We start from the raw sequence: 19,122 nt of genomic DNA, 5'->3' as shown, positions 1-19,122 counted from the left end.
AGGCCTGTGCAACCCTCACAAGGAAAAAAATGTTTTAGGGAGGGGAATCGATGGCGAAATAAAAAATATCATCCACTGTCCCTCTGATTAATGCTAAGGATTCTTGGAGGGGGAGGTTGTCATAAAGACTGAAGTTTATGTCCGTTTTGGTAAGTATGATTACGTAATCGTTTGAGAACTTGATCTAAATTTCATTCTTTTTTTTTCAACACCCTGAATAATATTATGATACTTTTCTTGGTAACTATATTCGTCATTCTTTCTCTCTCTTCATTTCTATTAACAAATTTAGCTATTTTGATTAGTCTAATTTTGATAGATTTCATGATACGAAGGGTCAGTAGATAACTGAGTTTTATACCAATTCTTAAGGCATGCGGGTTCATCATGTCTGGTCATTCCATTTAATCATACATAATAAAATCACTCCAGCAGTAGTTGGGGATGTGTCTTTACTTATTCATTACTTCTGAAAGCCATTTCGCTCGTTAAGATATTATATTTGTTTTCTTCCATAGTAATAGTAATAGGTGCCCTTTAAAAATGCCACTTTGATCATTTTGAAAAGCAGGTTTTTCCTCTTGTAATTACCTATTCCAACCAGAAAAAATGTTAATATTTCACCGAAATTAGTCTTTTGGCGTCTGTAAAGATGGCTCCCCTCCCATGATTCTCTTTTAAGGCTTATTTTTATTTGACTTGGTGAAATTACGAATTCTGATGAGAAATTTGATTGCATTAAAAAAAATCTTTGAGTCTAGCTTTCATCTGGGATTATTCTTCAGATGTGTCTAAAGTGATTGCTTTGTTTATCTGGTATAAATATGGTGAAGGAAACTAATTATTATTGTAGAATTACATTATAAAATGAGCAGATTTGCAGTATCCACATGTTAAGGGAAAATGGTTAGTAAGTCTCAGTAATCTTTTGTCCTTCATATCATTAAATATTTCACATTTATAATATTCACTCCAATATAGTAAGTTAGAATGATATATTTTCATATCTCTATATTAAAAAAAAAAATCAGCTAGCTCAAAACGCTGCATGTACAAATTTCTATTTCAATAATCATTGTAGGCATTCTTTCCATACAATGATTTTTACAGGCAAAACAATCATCCATCTTGATTCTGTATTCACTCAAACTGCATCCATGCACAGATAAGTACAAAACATTCACCTAAAACATACTGTATCAAGTGTATATTAATAATCACCATCTCAACTAAAAGAGAAAACAATATTATATAAATTTCAAAAATAAATAATACAGCGAAGACAAAATTTGTCAAGATATGTGACGATTGCACACCATTTATTTTTTATCAATTTCAGTGATTAGCTTTCATGGTACTACTAACATAATTTGTAAGAGGGTGAGACAATATTACTACATTCTGTACAACTCACTTTATTTCAGAGAACAGTTATGGGGAATTGCATCTATAAAGATGGATGTTCAAAATCTAATCAACGCAATGTTCATTACTGAGTTGATAGAAAAAATGGAAACATAACAGTCACAAGGTGAATGAACAATTCAGCCATAAAATAACATTATCTTCTATTGATGGGTATTCAACCTAACATTACAAACCACCTCTTACTTGCCATCTTTCAGGAGATCAGTACTTATGTCAGCAAAATATATAAGTGAAATGATTTTTGGTGCTCGGATCGGTTTCACCGATATATAATAATGTGCAATTAATCTTATCAACCCACCAATTTCAATATCAATAATTCTTCATTCTTTATATTACAGCAATGTATGATACAGTTTATTTACATATTAATACAATATATGTCCCTCGTGCCTTGCATTGCATTGAAATATCTATATACAATATTCACATAATTTACACTGACGGTAATCAATTGGCATCAATTGAGAGCAATATTCATAATGTAACAAAATATATTTAATTCCAAAATCATTTCAAGTAAGAAAATATGGTTCAAGGACAAGAATGATAAACCAAACATTTCAGTTTGATACTTTATATTTCATCTTCCGCATAGCATTCAAATTGAATTAAAAGAAAAAAAAAGAGAAAGTACAAATAGAATAGATAGATGAAGCAAAGGGAAGGAAAATATAATTTTTACATGAAATTGAGGCTATTGCACATGTACTGTACACTTTATGATCAGTTTTAGCCAACTTTAGTATCAACTGCAATATACAAGTGCTGATAAACCCAGCAAGAATAGTGCATATCGTCCTACTCTATTTTACTCATCCTTTTCTTCTATAATGCAACATAAGAAAAGTCTAAGGCATGTAAACCCGAGGCATTCAGCAGAGATCCTGCTAAGCATCTTTCACACTATGCCAAGTTATCGTAAGCTCATAAGTAGTACAATTCAAAATAAATAATGACCAAGCCAGCCTCCCCCCCCCTCCCATCTTCTCTCCCCCTGTTAAAGTTTTGTTTGATCTCCTCTATCTCCCCATAAGTCAGTGATATCCATGAGACAATTTACTAACTAGTCATTTACTACTACATGTTCCATAGTTCAAATTTAAAACTTATCTTCAAATCAATATTGGATCACAGCCAATTAGTAAATTTATTGCTCTTATGGGCAGGAAGAACGTCATCACAGACAAAGACACACATACAAATTATCATCATGAACGCCAACTTTCCTTTAAATAGAGAAATAAATAATGATTACAATTAAATAAATATATTCTCTCATCATGCCCTTGATAATGATGTTTGTGAATTCTTATGGAAGGCCATGATAAGTTTACATAAATTGTGAAGCACTGATATTCCTATGGAATGCCTAAACGGGTGTAACCTTAAAATGTAATTTTACAATACTGTTTGTGTATCTAACTATTATGGAAGGCCATGACAGAGATTTATATAAACAGTCACCATTGCAAATTACTGAAATCCGACACATGCACATGTTATTAAAAACATATCATCCGATCTTCAATAACTTTTGAAGTTTAAAGTCCATTGCAACGTACAGATAATTAGTACCCATATTTAGTGGAATTTGAAACGAAAAAATTCAGGAAGCTGCCGAAGAATACTTTCCAGATAATTGATTTCAGTATTTGGAAAAAGTCTTGATAATTGTATGTGTACATCTCTCTCAAAAAGAATATAAACAGTTTGTGGGTGAAGAGCACATTTCAAAGGTCAAACTGCATCATGACATCTATGTTTCACATTTTCCTTTCCAGTTTCATTTTATCAGATTTATATTCAAATATTTCCATGTCAAATTTGAAAACATTCTTTAATCTCAAGTACCCCTACTATTACAGCTCATTTAGACACACTAATCAATATGTCTGCATTAAGAATAATATATATACTTTTGAAAATTATGTCCAAAGTGTTTCTGATTCTTATTCAAACTTGGCACTCAGTTCAAACAATATAATTCAATCAACACACCATTTTATTCTTTTAAATAATTATACATGCCCCAAAGGCATGATATATAAGTATATTACATGACATGAAAATCACATTTGAACATTCACAATAGTGCCCAAGGCACATGAATACTACACAAGTCATTTACATGTATTTTGTGCTATATAAAGATTTTGGTATAAAAAGAACAAGCAATAAAGCCTATATTTTTTTACTCCAGTTTAATATAAACCGAGGTCTAAATTAAGATTTAACAAAGGACAGGTAAAATACTGGAATACTCCTAATGGAATATTGGAATATTCCTAATGTCTACCGGACTTGTTCATGCTTTATCAATTAAAAAACTATTGTATTAATCATTTCCAAAGTTATACAATATTTTGGGTAATTAAGTGGCTGATAAAGCAAGAATCCTTTACAGATATTTGTGACATTGGCAACCATAGTTAACTCACAATTGAAACCAGCCTGTTCAATGTTAAATTGGAGTTCAAAATATCGGCTCATATTTCTTGTCCATCTCCTTTGTAATAAGACTAACAAATATATTAAATCTTTTGTCCCATACACAAACATGAAGAAACTTTGTCCAAAACCAGAATTTAAATCTTAAGCAACATTACTAGCAGAAAATACAAAGTTTTACTTATATTTTCTCAAAGACTTTGATAGTAGCTCATAGTTGTTCTTCTAATTCATCTTCAAGTAGTATACCCTGTTTGCTTTTCTTTGGAGAAAATTTTAATTTACTTCTGCTCTTTTTGACTTCTTCACCACTGCTTTCAACATCGCCATCATCACTGAACTGACGATATGCTCCATTGCTTGAAAACACAATGCTGTGAGGATTGGTTGTCCCCTTAAATATAGAATTGGCAGTTATGTTCTTCTGGCCCTGTCGACGTCTATGTCGTACATAGAAGGCAACCGCAACGACAATGACGATTATGACAACGATCAGGATGGCGATAAGAGTTGTGTTAGAGCCTACATGTTTATGTTGGCCTAAACGAACAGGACCTATAAATAAACAATATGAAAATAATGACAACCATTAAAAGTCCAGAATTTATCATTGATGAATACTTTAAATTTGATTCAAGCAAAACAGGAGCTCTTTTGAAGCAGTAAGATATATACATCTAAGGCTGGAAGATTTACTAAGAAATTAATTTTAGTATGATAATGATAATCAAATGATTTCCAATATTATCATCATAAGCATTCTTCTTCCTCCTCCTCCTTTTTATTTGTCTCCTTTTACATCTCTGTCTGGTTCTTTGTTGTCTTATCATCGTCATCATCATTTCTATCATTTTTATTATCATTACTGTTAATACACAAATTCCTTCTTTCAAAAGCAGACCTGCACTAATTCAGCAATAAATACTTCAGAGGACTGGCTTAAAAGTGGTAGATTTGTAAAGGTTATACCGGTGGTATATTGTCCTATGCTACTTAACATTTAAGGTAGTCTTTTTGGTTGATGACAGGAAAGTTGCTTACCGGTAATAGACACATATGCGCTAGCAGAAACAGCTCCCTCTTTGTTGGTAGCTGTGCATTCATACTCCCCACCATCAGTGGGGTCAATATCAGTCACTGTTAGGGTGCCATCGGTCACTAGATGGCGCTCATCAATTATGACATCTTCTCCCTTGTGTTGCCATGTTACAGTGGGGTTGAAGGCTCCGATCACCGTACATGGTAATACCACCGTCTCACCAGTGACGAGTGTCTGGTTTGTAGGTCTTTCAATTATATGAGGGGGTCCTGGGAAATAAATTTGTTTTTAAATAAATACTTTGTATTAGAATTTGTGACAAAGATCTGAACTTCAAGAATTAAGTTCTAATCTTTCAAGGTTGTTTGAAGTAATTACCTCTATAGAAGTCAATTTGACTGGACTTAATCATAAACTTCTCGTTATTATGATACTGCTGTCGTATACTGGGGGCTATCACTATCGTTCTATGCCTAATACTGAATATAGAATTCCACATCACCCCTCACAAAAAAGTAATATAAAAACATTAACAAATATACAACAATTGTACCCTACTTAAAATTCATTACAAATAGAAAATACCAACCATTTTTTTTTCTTTTAGCTTTAAAGATTTTACATTTCTTTAAAATAAAAAATGACACAGAAGTTATTGCCCTTGAATGATGTTAATAGTACTCTTGTATCCCTCAGATTGCTCACTAGGAACCTTGGAACTGTTATGAATAACTGAACTCAAGAACTTGCCAAATTCAGTCACATGACAACTCACCTATGATAAGTAGTCTAGCCAATCTAGTACTGGTCTGAACCTTGTTAGATGCTATGCATGCATACTCAGCCATATCTTCTTTTTGACACTCATGAATCACAAGCGTCTTGTCTTCATGAATGGCAACCCTGAAAAAGACATCAAAAAAGTTTCAATTAGTGCCAATTAAGATCGTATATGATAAGAATATATACTAGTCATATCTTTCTCAAGCTACATAATTTTTGGATAGTGCATCTCTGTTACTTATACTGCAAGAGGCTCTAGTAATAATGATTGTGGTCCTTAAAAAAATACTACTGTTGTCTAACGTTTCCCCAAACTTGACCATACTGTACAAGTCCAAGAACAGACTTAAATCACAGAAGGATCTGTTTTCCAAACACAAGTCTCAAACTTTTACACATTCAATTTTACAAAAAAAGTTGACAGTCAGCACTATCTATCTAACACCTAACTAAATCCACATTGAGGTACCTACTTCTCATGATATCTCAAGGTAATACAAGCTTTATAATATTCAATATTGTAGTATATGGATAGTGTATTATTTGGATTTTATGCCTTTTGGGAAAAGTTTTAGACATTTTGATAAGAATTGCACAATTTCACTGGTATCTAGACAGGTTCCTAGTATGAAAATGAGAAGAAAAATTTCACTTTTGAAGTAAACATGTACATTTTCCTCTTTGAGACCTTAGGCTTGTAGAAAGGATAAAGACTACGACATACCACACAACAGTCTCTTCATAAACTTTATTTTGTTACATCTTGAAGCTTTCAGTGCTATTTATTTGATTCAAACTACATAACGTAACCCAAACCTACCTCCCGTTAAGAGATATCATCTGACCATCTTTCTTCCATGTAATACTAGGCTCGGGGACACCAGACGCCACACAGGGTATCCGGACATCAGAACCTATCTTGATTTCCATCTCTTCAGGACCTTCCAAGAATGTTGGCACTTCTGCAGGACAGGCACAAGAGAAATATAATCTTGTTATTAAGATGTTTTCATGTATGGAACCACTGCACATATCATCAGATTGAACCATACACAACTTCCAACAAAGTTACTCCTAACCTACCCCCAAAAAAACACTGGCCCACCAGGGCAAATTACCTGACACGGGGCATTTACACACTCACATAATTAGCTTTCTGGGACTTATAATAGTTCAAAGACGCATGAAAACAGCATCAAAATTGTGTGGGGAACATATTTTGTACAATTTAACCCCCCCCCCAAAAAAAAAAAAAAATCAACATAGTAGCCTTTTCTGTATTGTTTCATAGTGGCTTCCCAATCTCCCAATGCTTTGAACAAACACAAAATCCAGGATCAGAAAAGAGAACAGGGCTGGCCCTAATCCTCACTACAAGTAACTCAGACTGTACCAAATTATCTCATTCAAGATTAAGTATAACTGATTCAATGTCTTTATGGTTCGATAGATCCCCAACTCACCATAAACAGTCAGCTTCACAGATGCTGTATCATTACCGAGTTGATTTACAGCCACACACTCGTACATCCCATTATCCTCATGTCGTACATCCCTGATGAATAGCGTTCCGTTGTCACTGAAGCTCTGGAATCTATCACCCATTGCAGGTTGTCCATTGTGTCTCCAGGAAACGTTGGATTCTGGGAGACCTACCACGGTGCATCGTAGCTCAGCAGTCTCGCCGAGGACGCGCTCATCAGGCTTAGTAGACATGATGTGGGGTCGTTCTGATTAAGAGTATAAACAAGAAGGAAAGAGATAAGTGATTTATCAACAATCATGAAATATATATTTCTTAGAAATTTTTGTATTAATGTATATACAAGGTTAAACAAAACAATAATGAAAACCAATAAAGCAATAAAGTTAGGTTTTACATTTTAAAATGTACAGAGATATAAATAGAATTTTGAATAAAACAGGCAATTCTGTTGAGCAAAGTCATTGTGATAACGTTACTAAACATCTCTACTCTGAGTGGGCCTCATACATGAACATCGGTAGGAGAAATATATTATATTGATTACACATTTCTAAAGTAAATGTCTCAAAAATAAGATTGAGTATTTATGCAAAGTTCATACAAACAATATGATGCCACTTTAAAAATCATCATATTGGAGAGAAAGAATAGAATTTAAAAGAATTATCAATCTCAAGATCTATTATCAACTACGAACTATCATATCAATGGTATGATTTAAATGACTGAGTCACTCACATTCAAGTTGGTGTTTGAAACATTTATTAAGCAGGTGGAATCGATAAGAAGAATGAAATAACTTAATGATAAGTTTTGGTATAAAACCTAGAAGCAATATCACATTTTGGTAAGTCTCTTTATGCTCCTCAAATGAAATCTCAGTAATTTCCCCGCAACACACCTTTAACAACAAGGAAAGCACTTGAGGAGTTCACACCCTGTGTGTTCTTGATAACGCAGGTATAGTTCCCGGAATCCTGTCGGTGAGTCCTGACAAACTGGAGAGAGCCGGAGGAGGTGTAGACCTTGAGGCGTCCGCTATTCAAATCTAGCTGGGACAACGGTTGACCATCCTTGAGCCAGCTCCTGACCGTAACCCTTGGAGAAGGTCGACCATCGGCTCTGCAACGGAAGATGGCCCCTGAGCCAGCATTGACCGTCCGGTTCTTTGGTTCATCAGAGAATGATGGTGGGTAACTGGACACCACTGAGAATTTTAAACAAAAAAAGAAACATAAATGAGTTTTATAAAAATGCTGATCAACAAGACAAGGAATACAAATAAATCTCATTAACTGCTTCTTGGGAATAACTATAAATGCAATAGAATTTTTAATAGGCATCCCAATTCAAAGTTATGCTTCAAATATTACTTTCAAATATAATCATTTCCCTATGAGCCAGGAAAATGTTAATTCAAGGTAAAAATATATCAGATCAAGAGAATATAGAGAAATTCTCAAGACACACTGTACTATGTGACACAATTTTTTCCAATGCCTTACGTTTTGCACATTTCAAACTAACCTGTGCATTCATTCCCACTGCCAACCTGTCCCTCCGGGCATTCTAAGCAAACAGATTGGTCATCACTCACTGCTACACAGTCTACCCCTCTGCTACAAGGCATGCTGTCACATGAAGCTGAAGTAACCTGTCTGCAAATGTTGCCTCTTTGTTGGTCATTCACTCCACTGCATCGGATGGCTATGAGCGGAACAAACATAGGATACACTATTTAAATGAAAATTAAGAAAAGAGTGTAGATATTCATCTGCTAAGTTCTATATAGCAAAGAACATTCATTTTCCAGGCCTTAAAATAATGCAAGGCAATTGAAGGTCATGTCTGAGGATGTCCTGTTGACTGGTCTCAGTGGCGGACCATGACCCAGAGGAGACAAAGCATTGGAGGGGCACGGCATTGTTCACAAACAATACAGTGCTCCTCCAATGCTTTGTCTCCTCCAGGTTACGGTCCGCCACTGACTGGTCTTGATGACCCTCTCGTTGACCTTGAGATTTTTGTGCCCTTTTTCCCCCATTTGTGCTGTAATAAAGAAATATACTCTATGACAAAAGTGACTTTGCCATAAAAATAACAAAATCTAAGGCCTGATATTCTTTCCTCATATCCTATCTTCTAAATTTGTCATGAGTGAGCATACTCAATATCCAACACATTCTCTAACATGTGATGTTATACAGACATTTTGGCGATAACATATGCACCTTCACAAGGTTCCTACAGCAACTGCTAAAACGATGATTCTGAACTTTGGGACTTTTCTGTTAATGAATCATACAAGAAACGTTAAGACTGACAGTAGACATACCAACATCACTATAATGTGAGCAGCCAGTGTTGCCCCATCCACTGTTAATGCACTGGGATAGACCCAGCTCCCATCCTTTACAGTCCACTCCAGTCAACCAGATTGGCATGTCTGAGGAAGCCTGGCCAAAGACACTTCCGGTGATGATCTCTACCGCACTTCCCTGGCCAAGCTGATGACATACAACCTGAAATATGGAAGAAAAAAATAGAATCAATAATGATGGAAGGATATTTTTTATTTCATTTATGAGATGACCATATACCCATTTGATTACTTGGGACAACTAATCATTTATAGGTATCATCTTGGCTCTCTTTCATGACATCAGAAGCTAGTACTACTACATACACTTGGGCCTGATAGTAAGTTTTCAATCTAATGGTAAATACTGTGGTAACAACGTTGAATAGCCAATGAAAATAAAGGATTCCATGAAACACCATATGATCGAAAAAGTTACCAGTACTACAAGAGTAACTTTTTTTTATAATAGAGCACAGATCAGGAACAACATTGATTAATGGGTTGCCTTATTGGCTTATTTCCAGAATAACAGCCATAAAGCTCAAGCATGGGAAACAAATCAGTCTGCTCTTTGAAATCAATGGGAAAAGGACTAACACATTACTTACATTTGCATCTACCAAGTCCCAGTTGTTGTTACAGATGGTTCCCCACTGGCCATCGTGGGAGATTTCAACACGCCCTTCCCTGGGGTTGGATCCTCCCACCAGACGGACGGCTTCACTCTGTCCTAGCATGAGAAGGACATCACTCAACGGCTGGTAGCCATCAGAACATTCAGAAACGCAGGACCAACCTGGAACACAAAAATGTAACATTTCCAGATCGGTTATCAACAATGACTGAAAGAGTCTTCAACCAAGGATCATAGAAGAAGTTGAGATTCATCATTTAGTATTTGCAGAATGAATACTCTCTACCATCATCATTATCATTGAAGAGTATCTCTTTCTAACGATTCAAACGAAATACTAAATGAAACTGGGCATTGTGGTGTGCACCTGTAACAATACAAACTACATGTACAAGGGGGAGTTAAGAATTGATGCAGATTATAGTTTGAACCCTGGTAGGTGTTTCATAAAGCTGTTCATAAGTTAAGAGCGACTTAAGGAACGACTGGTGATCCTTTCTTCTGGTAAATGATATTCACCATTGAATGTTTATTGGTGATCACCAGTCATTCTTAAAGTCACTCTTAATTTACGAACAGCTTTATGAAACGGCCCCTGGTCATGTTTTTTGGATGGGCATTGAAGGTCAGTCCCAGATGTAATATTCATTTGTTCCATGTTGGTAATATTAAGCTCAACAACAGGCACACACACATTCACAAGAATGAAATGTTAGAAAAAGCTAGACATTACCTTGAAGGAAGAAGTCAGACTTGCACATCTTGCACATATCATTGGTTTGTCCATCGAAGCATTCCTCACAAGCATCATGACAAGGTTCACAGGTATGGGTGTTGATGTTCCCATACTCGCCCCTAGGACAGGAGTCAACACACTTGGTCCCATTGAGGAAGTAAGGAGCAACACAACTGGTACATGTATCGGCAGTACCTTCACAGGTTGGGCAGGCATCACTACACATCTCACACTCGGAGTCAGCATTAGCAAAGAAGCTGATTATGATTGAGAAGAAAAAAAGTGAAAGTAAAAAGTAAAAATCTGTATGCTTCATCAGCGTTATTATATACTTATTGTGCTCAAGTACTGGTTCAATTAAATCAACTGATCAAAGAATAACAGATCAAACTTGAACGAGATAACCCCCAAAACATTGAAAGCTTATTCCTGTGGGGTCCTCTGTAACATTCAACCAAATTAGGATTTTCGTCAGATTAAGAGCGAGTGCAGGGAAAATCTTCTATTAAATAATTTGTCAATCTTACAAAGATATTGTTTTCAAATCCTACAATAGAACAAATCCATAATTTTTCTGATAACCAAGAAATGAAAAGATGCAGATATACCCAATACTTACCCATCTTCACAGCTAGACACACACTTGAGGGACGTATCTGGTCCAGAGCATGCCACACCTATATCCTCATTATGACTACAGTCATGTCTCTTGATACCGCCATGCATACACTCAAATAGGTTGGCTTCTTCACCAGTGCACTGGAGTTCATCGAGAAGGATCGGACCAGATCCCGGATTCGAACCAAGGAAGAATCCCACCGCGTTGCCAAGGTCAAGCTGACTGCAAACCACTTGAGCGTCCAGATTGTCAAATTCGTCGTCACAGACGGTCCCCCACTCATTGTTGTGAAAAATCTGGGTTTGACAAAAGAAAAACCATTTAAAATAGGGTTGTTAATAGGATAAGAGCAATTGATTCAGAGGCAAGTTATGTCCTGGACCCCCCTAAACATATTAAGCTTGACTTAGTGATTAATTGTAAGACCCATTTCTATGATTGATTGCATTTATTCTTGTGTATAATCAATCATAAAAATTAGCCCCTTGAACAATGGCCAAGTTGCATCCTGTCACAAGACGGTTTAGATGGTCCATGTGAGTCCACTGTTTTTATTCATGAGTCCACTCCTCAATCAGCATTGGACATGTTTTATACACGTGCCCGATAGGCGCTAAATTAAGTGTAATTTATACAGGAAATCTGCATAAACCATGGACTCAACCGTGGGTTTTTCAAAACCACCTTTGTGAATTTGGGCCAATGTTTCTATTATTACCTCAACCCTGCCTTCCAATGATGTCGCACCATCACGAAGACGGATGTTACGGTTTCCTCGCATGACAAGCCCACTGGTACAAGATGAATCACAGCTTTGGGTCTCGGTGTTTAGGTAGAATAAAGGAGGGCATCTTGTGCACTGAGAGGCATGGCCGGTACATTCAAAACACTGCTCACTACAAAAAAAGAAAAGGGAGAAAAATAGGGAAAATTATATGACTTTGCGATATTCCAACTGGACACTCATCGTGAACAGCCTTCTTTGTTTTTTTTTGGAGATCCATTCAGTTTTCACAAATTATTACTAACTGTAATAAAAAGATAAAGTTAGATGACTACAACTCCAAAATTACAAAGGTAATCAATCTACTGTTCAAGAATTGCAAGGAACATTTTCCTATTTAATGCATTTTACTAATCACTGTATAATGGAAATGTATCTTACTTTTACCACTTTGCATTCAGGTAAAAATTGATTATTACGCCCTTTACTATAACAACTCAACTACAAACTAAATGCAATGCAATAAAGCTAGGGTTTATGCACACTGTATACAGCATAGATATAATCAAGATCACTATGTACATTACCTGCATTTCTGACATATATTGTCCTCATCTGCATAGCTCCCTTCCTCGCACTCATCGGCACAGATGAAGTCACCCCTAAGGACAAGCCCAGGAGGACAGGAAGTGCAGTGGTCGGCGGTATGAGAACAAGAGGCACAATTGATATCACATACTCCGCAGCTGATACCACCAGCAGTCACATACTTTCCATTGTTACACTGAGCCCTGCTGATACACATGTTGGAAGCATCAGGACCAGAGCATACAACTCCTAAAGAGAATAAGAAAATTTAGTTTTAGTTCAGAACTATCCTAAAAAACAGGGGAAAAGTTCCTTCCAATTGGGTCTAAGATATATATCATGAAGATGAACCTTCTATAAATTTATTCCAAAACACAAACTTCTTGTTGGATGCAACATCATTATTTTTGGAGTGTGTATTTAATCATTTAAGACCAAGAGTATGTTTGATTTGTTTTGAGATGTTTGTTAACATGAACAATTGATTTCTTGTTTCCCTTTCCAATTCCCTTTCGTTCCTTCATGCGAAATGTATCTAGATGTATTGTCAACCAATCCTAAGGCTCCTCCAGTTATTCTTTAATGTTTATTCAAAGGTAAATTTCACTCTTTCATTGGAAATACCTTCTATGCAAAAGAGAAATCTGGTACCTATCAATCACAACAGAATTGGTCGTTATCATTTAAATACTGTACCTGCATCTTCCCTGTGTGTACAGTCATTATCTGAAGTATGCTGACAGGCTAGGAGATTAGATTCTTCACCAGTACAGGAAAGATTGTCCAAAGCTATGGTGCCCTGCCCAGACCCAAACCTGCAAATCAATCAAAACAGTAGCTGATTAGCCAAACAGGAATAATGCTTGAACAGCACGATACTTGCCACAATATCGATGAAGTTACTTGTAATTGAACAGCTTTATGAAACACCATTCTGGGCCCTGTCTTACAAAGAGTTACGATTGATCCAATCGATCGTAACTCTATGGAAATCCATCAGTGTCATAATTATTTCTACAGGAAATTTGCACAATGTCTTCTGTAAACAAAGAGAACCACAGCAAATTTTCAAGAAAACATTGAATGCATGAATAAACATAGTTAGAAAATATTTTGAACAAACATGCATAGTAGATGGTGACTTTGCTGGCTGTCCATAGTTGCGATTGATCAGATTAATCGCAACTCTTTGTAAGATGGGGCCTTGATGTATTTTAAAAAGACTTACATAACAGCCCTGATTTACCCTTCCTAGTATAGGACTTCAGGGAGCAATGACAAGGTACAAGATAATTATATAGTATAGCCATTCTTACTTTGCTTCGATGCTGGCTTCTAACGCTACTCCTAGTCCAAGCTGCTTGCAGACAACATGAGCATCGACGATATCCCATTCATCATCACACACAGTCCCATAACTGCCATCGATTTTGACCTCTACACGTCCTTCGAGAGGAGTGGCGCCCCCTACCAGCCGGATGGAGTCAGTCTTCTCAAGCTTGTAGCCACTACAGGTATCAACACATGTGTTTCCTGAAAGTTGATGAGTATAAAGAGATGTGAAGTTAATATTATTACTTTATTCATTACTAATGCATACCATTTGTAGCATATACAACCTAATATGATCATTTGTCTTGTAGACGTGTAGTTCAACCCAATGAATGAAGTAAAAGGACTACCAAGATGGTTGCTTAATGGATTTAAATCAGTAACTGAGAAGAGGCTTTGGTGGGAATCAAGGGCCACAAATGGAAAGCTATATGGGACAGAATTTGACAAAGCCTGTAAAGCATATATAATGCTAGGTTTAACTTCTGAAGGTTTCCATGGCGAAGAAGAATAGTGTAATAGGTTTCACACTACACCATGTATCTTTCTTGGGCAAGTGTTGGTCCTGAAAAGGACCCCCAATCTGAGGACGACAAGTGAAGAACACACTTGTTGAAACATCGAGATTGGGTTGTCCTTTTCAAGACCAACACTTGCCCATGAAAGATACATGGTGTACCGTGAAACCTACTACACTGATGCTAGGTTTCCTCTTTGATCAAGTAGTCTACATATCTTTACAATATGATGCCTAAAAGAATACAGAGATGATCAGCCTAGAAGTGCTGTGATTAAATGAAAATACAAATTATGTCCGTACAATTACAGTTCTAAAATGGAAAAAAAAACTCACAATACCTATTTCAAACAAAAGAAGTGCTGTGATTTATATATATTATATCCATACAGTTCTAGTTTTAAAATGGAAAAAAAAATCACAATACCTATTTCAAACAAAAGAAACTTCATACAGACTCTTGTATCACTTTCACAATTTATAAATGCCAATTAAATGCAAAGGGAGTTATCAATTGAGTACCTTCCAAAAATTGAGAGCCAGTACAGCTTGTGCAGTGTGTGGAATCCATGTCACAGGTAGCGCAGTTATCGCTGCAGGGAGCACACACCCCGTTACTGGTGAAGTACCCTGATCCACAGTCCTCTACGCACTCTATCCCTAGGAGGTGGGTTCCTGGAATACAGGAGGTGCAGGAGTAGTCTGGACCAGCCTGACAGGTCTGGCAGTGGAGCCTGCAGGGTTGGCAGGACCGGTCTGAGTGGCTGGTATAGAAACCCTCGGGACATTCCGGTGTGCACTCACGAATTCCAGGACCTGTCAGAAAGAATGTGGCCAAAGAAACCTTGATCAACCTGAAGCTATCAAGTGATTAACATGCCACTTAGAATTAACTTGGAATGAATAGAATTAAATACAGGAGCTGAACATAATCACAAGATAATGCTAATTATTCAATTTGTTTTGAAGTCCAGTCTTTTCTTGATATCATCGATCTTGAGACTCTCATCTCTATTTTCATAGCCAGATTGCTTTATACAACACAAAAACCATATCCTTGACGAATCATGAATACCCACACACACATATATATATATATATATATGTATATATATATCTCCCACACTTTATTCAATACCATTGGTGTTGAGTACATACTTTTAAATACAACATAATTTATTCAATGATATGCATTATGCATTGCATGAGATTAGTAATGACTTAAATGCCAGCCTAATAAGTATTCCTCATGACAGTACTTATGTTTACCATAATGTACACGATTACAGACTACATGCTAAAAGAAATAAACGGATAAAATTATTCATATATATTTGCACCATGGTATTAAAGAGCACTCCACGGACAAATTCACTTACCTGAGCACTGTATGGCAGCATCTAAAGTGTGATCACAGTTATGTTTACCCCATTCAGTATGGAGACAATCTTCTAGTCTATCTTCTGTGCCATCGCATAGAAGGTCATCAAGCCAGATCAATCCATCGCCAGAGGGTATGCCAGATTCGGGACCAACCGCCAACAGGCCTTCAGCATTTCCTGAATGGTGAATAACATGAATATCATAAATGCCTTCATTTACATTTTCAAGCAGATGCTCGAGCATTTAACCCAATTACCAATAAGGTTTCCACTGTCCCTGTTGAAGCCTATTGAAATTCAGACATTCGGTGCTCAACAAGTTATGCAAACAAAATCATTCATACCAATTTTCTGTTTGATATTGTTTACACAAAGAATGTTATACATTCAAAGGAATTTGTGGATTATCAAACTTTTTTTCCTTTGCATCCATCAAGTTATTAGCTACACTGTTCCTCATTGAAGAGGCATTGAACAAAGTGTGAATACAACTTTAGACAAGCTGCAGTCAGTTTATTTATATTCCTTCTTTTTCATGTTTGCTTTATTATTCCCAAAACAGATATGAAAAACTGAATTAAACAACAGTGTGTGGTTATTGAAAGGGGTTCATTAAGGAATCCAAATGTTTGTGATTGGTAATAGCAAGTTTATCTTCCTGAGAATATACCTACCTAATCCTAGACTCTGGCAGGTAATATTGGCTGCGTTTTTGTTGAAGAATTCTCCACAGATAGTTCCCCATTGGTTATCATGAAAAATCTATTGAACAACAATAAAAAAAAAAAAACACCAATCATTCATCATCTCAAGTTGTTCATCTTCTAGAATCAGCAATAGCCATTCTGAGAATATACATTTCTTAGCAGCAGCAAAAATAGCCTGTGAATTTTTCTCTTACTTTTACTATTGCATTACTACATGTATATACTTATTCTTTTACTATTGCATTACTACATGTATATACTTATTATCATGTAATGATACTGTGTTGCAACAATATCAAGACAACCTTCCCAAAACCCTTGTTAACATATGCTCACCAACCTCTCACTGAAATGCATAGAAATAAATTTAGATTAGATGGCACTTGGCTTGATGTTTTGTGAAAAGAACTCCCAAAAAGTCACTGACAAACGAATCCGAATCCACATAATATATCAAAAGCTCAGAAATGTTCATTTTTACCATCAGTCTTTAAAAAGAAATATCAGTTTTACTTTAAGCATTTGGCATTATTATCATGTTTATATAAAACTAAAATCATACAACTTCATAGTTTTCTTTGCTTCTATGTATCCATGACAACAATGAGAAAACATCTTTGTCATCAATCCTTTGAATAGCATTTGCCAGTACTTTAAATCTCAAATGCTTGCAAATCATCCTCTTTACAAATCACCTCTTTCTTATTTCTCATTTTAGAAGTATTAATAACAATATCAAATCTCAAGTAGACAACATAGAATTCCAGTGGTGAGAACTAACCTCTACTCTGCCTCGTAGATGGGTATGTCCCTCAACCAGACGGACAGTTTGATGTGGCATGACAAATGATGGGTCTAAGATGAAAGAATACTGACCGGCTGGACACTGATCAACACAGTCTCCTGATGTCGGGTCCAAGATCTGATGAGAAACAAAAGTTTTACTGCAATTTTTCCCTTATTATTTATGGCAGAAGGCTGTACATATAATACATTCTTAAAGTTGAGTGCAAAATCTTTTGAAATTAAATAATCAATGAAAACAAAGTGTTTATATTGAGATGTTGCAATTTTTTTTTTACTTGAAATTCAGTTGTCATTCAAAAATGATTTCAAAAAAATATATAATACACAGTGTACCATGCATATGACAAATTTTATGATAAAATTTGGGAAATGATTATTATTACCCTGCTTGTTACATGCCACGGTGATACATGTAGTTTTTACTATTTCACTGCAAATAAGTATATATTTGAACTATTTTCCAGGAGAACCATTGTAAAGCAGCAATGGGACTTTAGACAGATATGAGCATTAAGCTTGCAGGGGTAACATATCTACAAAATTCCTTCAGATTTTGCACACATGGTTTGGAACTAGACCAGGACCAAGACCCGTCTTAAATCCATCTCTACTCTGTAACTGTTTCACGTTCAAGTTTATTTAAACCAATTAAAAAACAAGAGACATATTACATAGTTTAACAAGAAATGAGAATACATGATAGGTTTGGGACCACATAGAAGCAGAGCTTGTAAGAGGGGCCCCATATACAGAACATTACAGCAAGAATGAGATGAAAAATATATGCAATGATAATCTAGAGAGTAAATGAGAAAAAAACATACAAAAATCCACACTCGTATACACACAAACACATACACGCACACATATGGTTTGTCAAGATTCAATTAAAGACACTTTGTAATCTTTCAAATAAATATTTTTGACATGAATTTTTCAATATGGGCAGTGTTGGACTGGATCTAAAGCTTTGTGGTAACTTATTCCATTCTTTGATACAAACAATCACAAAAGACTTCAAAGCAGTATTTGTTCTAGCAAGTGGTTGGTGGATAAGATTTTTCTGCCGTGTATTGTACAAATGGACATTCTAATTATTATCATTATTATTATTTATTCGGCCATAAAAAACATACAAAAATTGTACAATGTACATACAAACATACAATTTGAAATGGAATAATTAAATATGAAAAGTAGAAATGAAAACAAAGAAGAAAAGAGTAACAAATGCATCTTTTAAAAATGAACAGTTTTGAGAGGATTGTGATTTGTACATAAATATAAAAAAATATCCTGGTAACCTACCTTTGGGGGCTTGCAGGTGATGCACTGGACGTTAGGTGTGTCCATATAACCGCAGGACAGGCACTGGGATTCACAAGGCTCACAGGTAAACATGTTAGGATTGGAGTAGTTTCCTACACCACAGACTTCAACACACATGTTTTCTTGTAGGTACATGTCTGGTCCACAGTTCAAAACACATTCTGTACCCTATGTGGATAAAAAAAAATATATATATAT

The 19,122-nt window shown here is 35.8% G+C and overlaps 1 protein-coding gene across 1 annotated transcript in view; it reads right to left on the bottom strand.

Annotated features, from left to right (window-relative positions):
- Positions 1–2,742: 2,742 nt before the first annotated feature.
- The window catches only part of LOC121415361 (deleted in malignant brain tumors 1 protein-like), a 40,534-nt gene continuing 24,154 nt past the window's right edge, over positions 2,743–19,122 (bottom strand). The window contains exons 13-32 of the mRNA XM_041608544.1: positions 18,904–19,092; positions 17,570–17,710; positions 16,756–16,843; positions 16,079–16,258; positions 15,222–15,515; positions 14,167–14,383; positions 13,547–13,665; positions 12,850–13,099; positions 12,257–12,434; positions 11,539–11,834; positions 10,917–11,176; positions 10,158–10,345; positions 9,523–9,709; positions 8,715–8,894; positions 8,089–8,394; positions 7,165–7,431; positions 6,522–6,663; positions 5,694–5,821; positions 4,921–5,187; positions 2,743–4,434 (exon numbers count right to left, since the gene is read on the bottom strand). Of these exons, the coding sequence (XP_041464478.1) occupies positions 4,091–4,434; positions 4,921–5,187; positions 5,694–5,821; positions 6,522–6,663; positions 7,165–7,431; positions 8,089–8,394; positions 8,715–8,894; positions 9,523–9,709; positions 10,158–10,345; positions 10,917–11,176; positions 11,539–11,834; positions 12,257–12,434; positions 12,850–13,099; positions 13,547–13,665; positions 14,167–14,383; positions 15,222–15,515; positions 16,079–16,258; positions 16,756–16,843; positions 17,570–17,710; positions 18,904–19,092 (4,221 nt within the window). The 3' untranslated portion in view covers positions 2,743–4,090. The remainder of the gene's footprint in view (positions 4,435–4,920; positions 5,188–5,693; positions 5,822–6,521; positions 6,664–7,164; positions 7,432–8,088; positions 8,395–8,714; positions 8,895–9,522; positions 9,710–10,157; positions 10,346–10,916; positions 11,177–11,538; positions 11,835–12,256; positions 12,435–12,849; positions 13,100–13,546; positions 13,666–14,166; positions 14,384–15,221; positions 15,516–16,078; positions 16,259–16,755; positions 16,844–17,569; positions 17,711–18,903; positions 19,093–19,122) is intronic.

Source organism: Lytechinus variegatus, chromosome 5 (assembly GCF_018143015.1).
Source record: "Lytechinus variegatus isolate NC3 chromosome 5, Lvar_3.0, whole genome shotgun sequence".
NCBI classification, from domain to species: Eukaryota; Metazoa; Echinodermata; class Echinoidea; order Temnopleuroida; family Toxopneustidae; genus Lytechinus; species Lytechinus variegatus.
The sequence above is the reverse complement of the archived record's forward strand: the minus strand, read 5'-3'. Positions and strand labels throughout refer to the sequence as shown.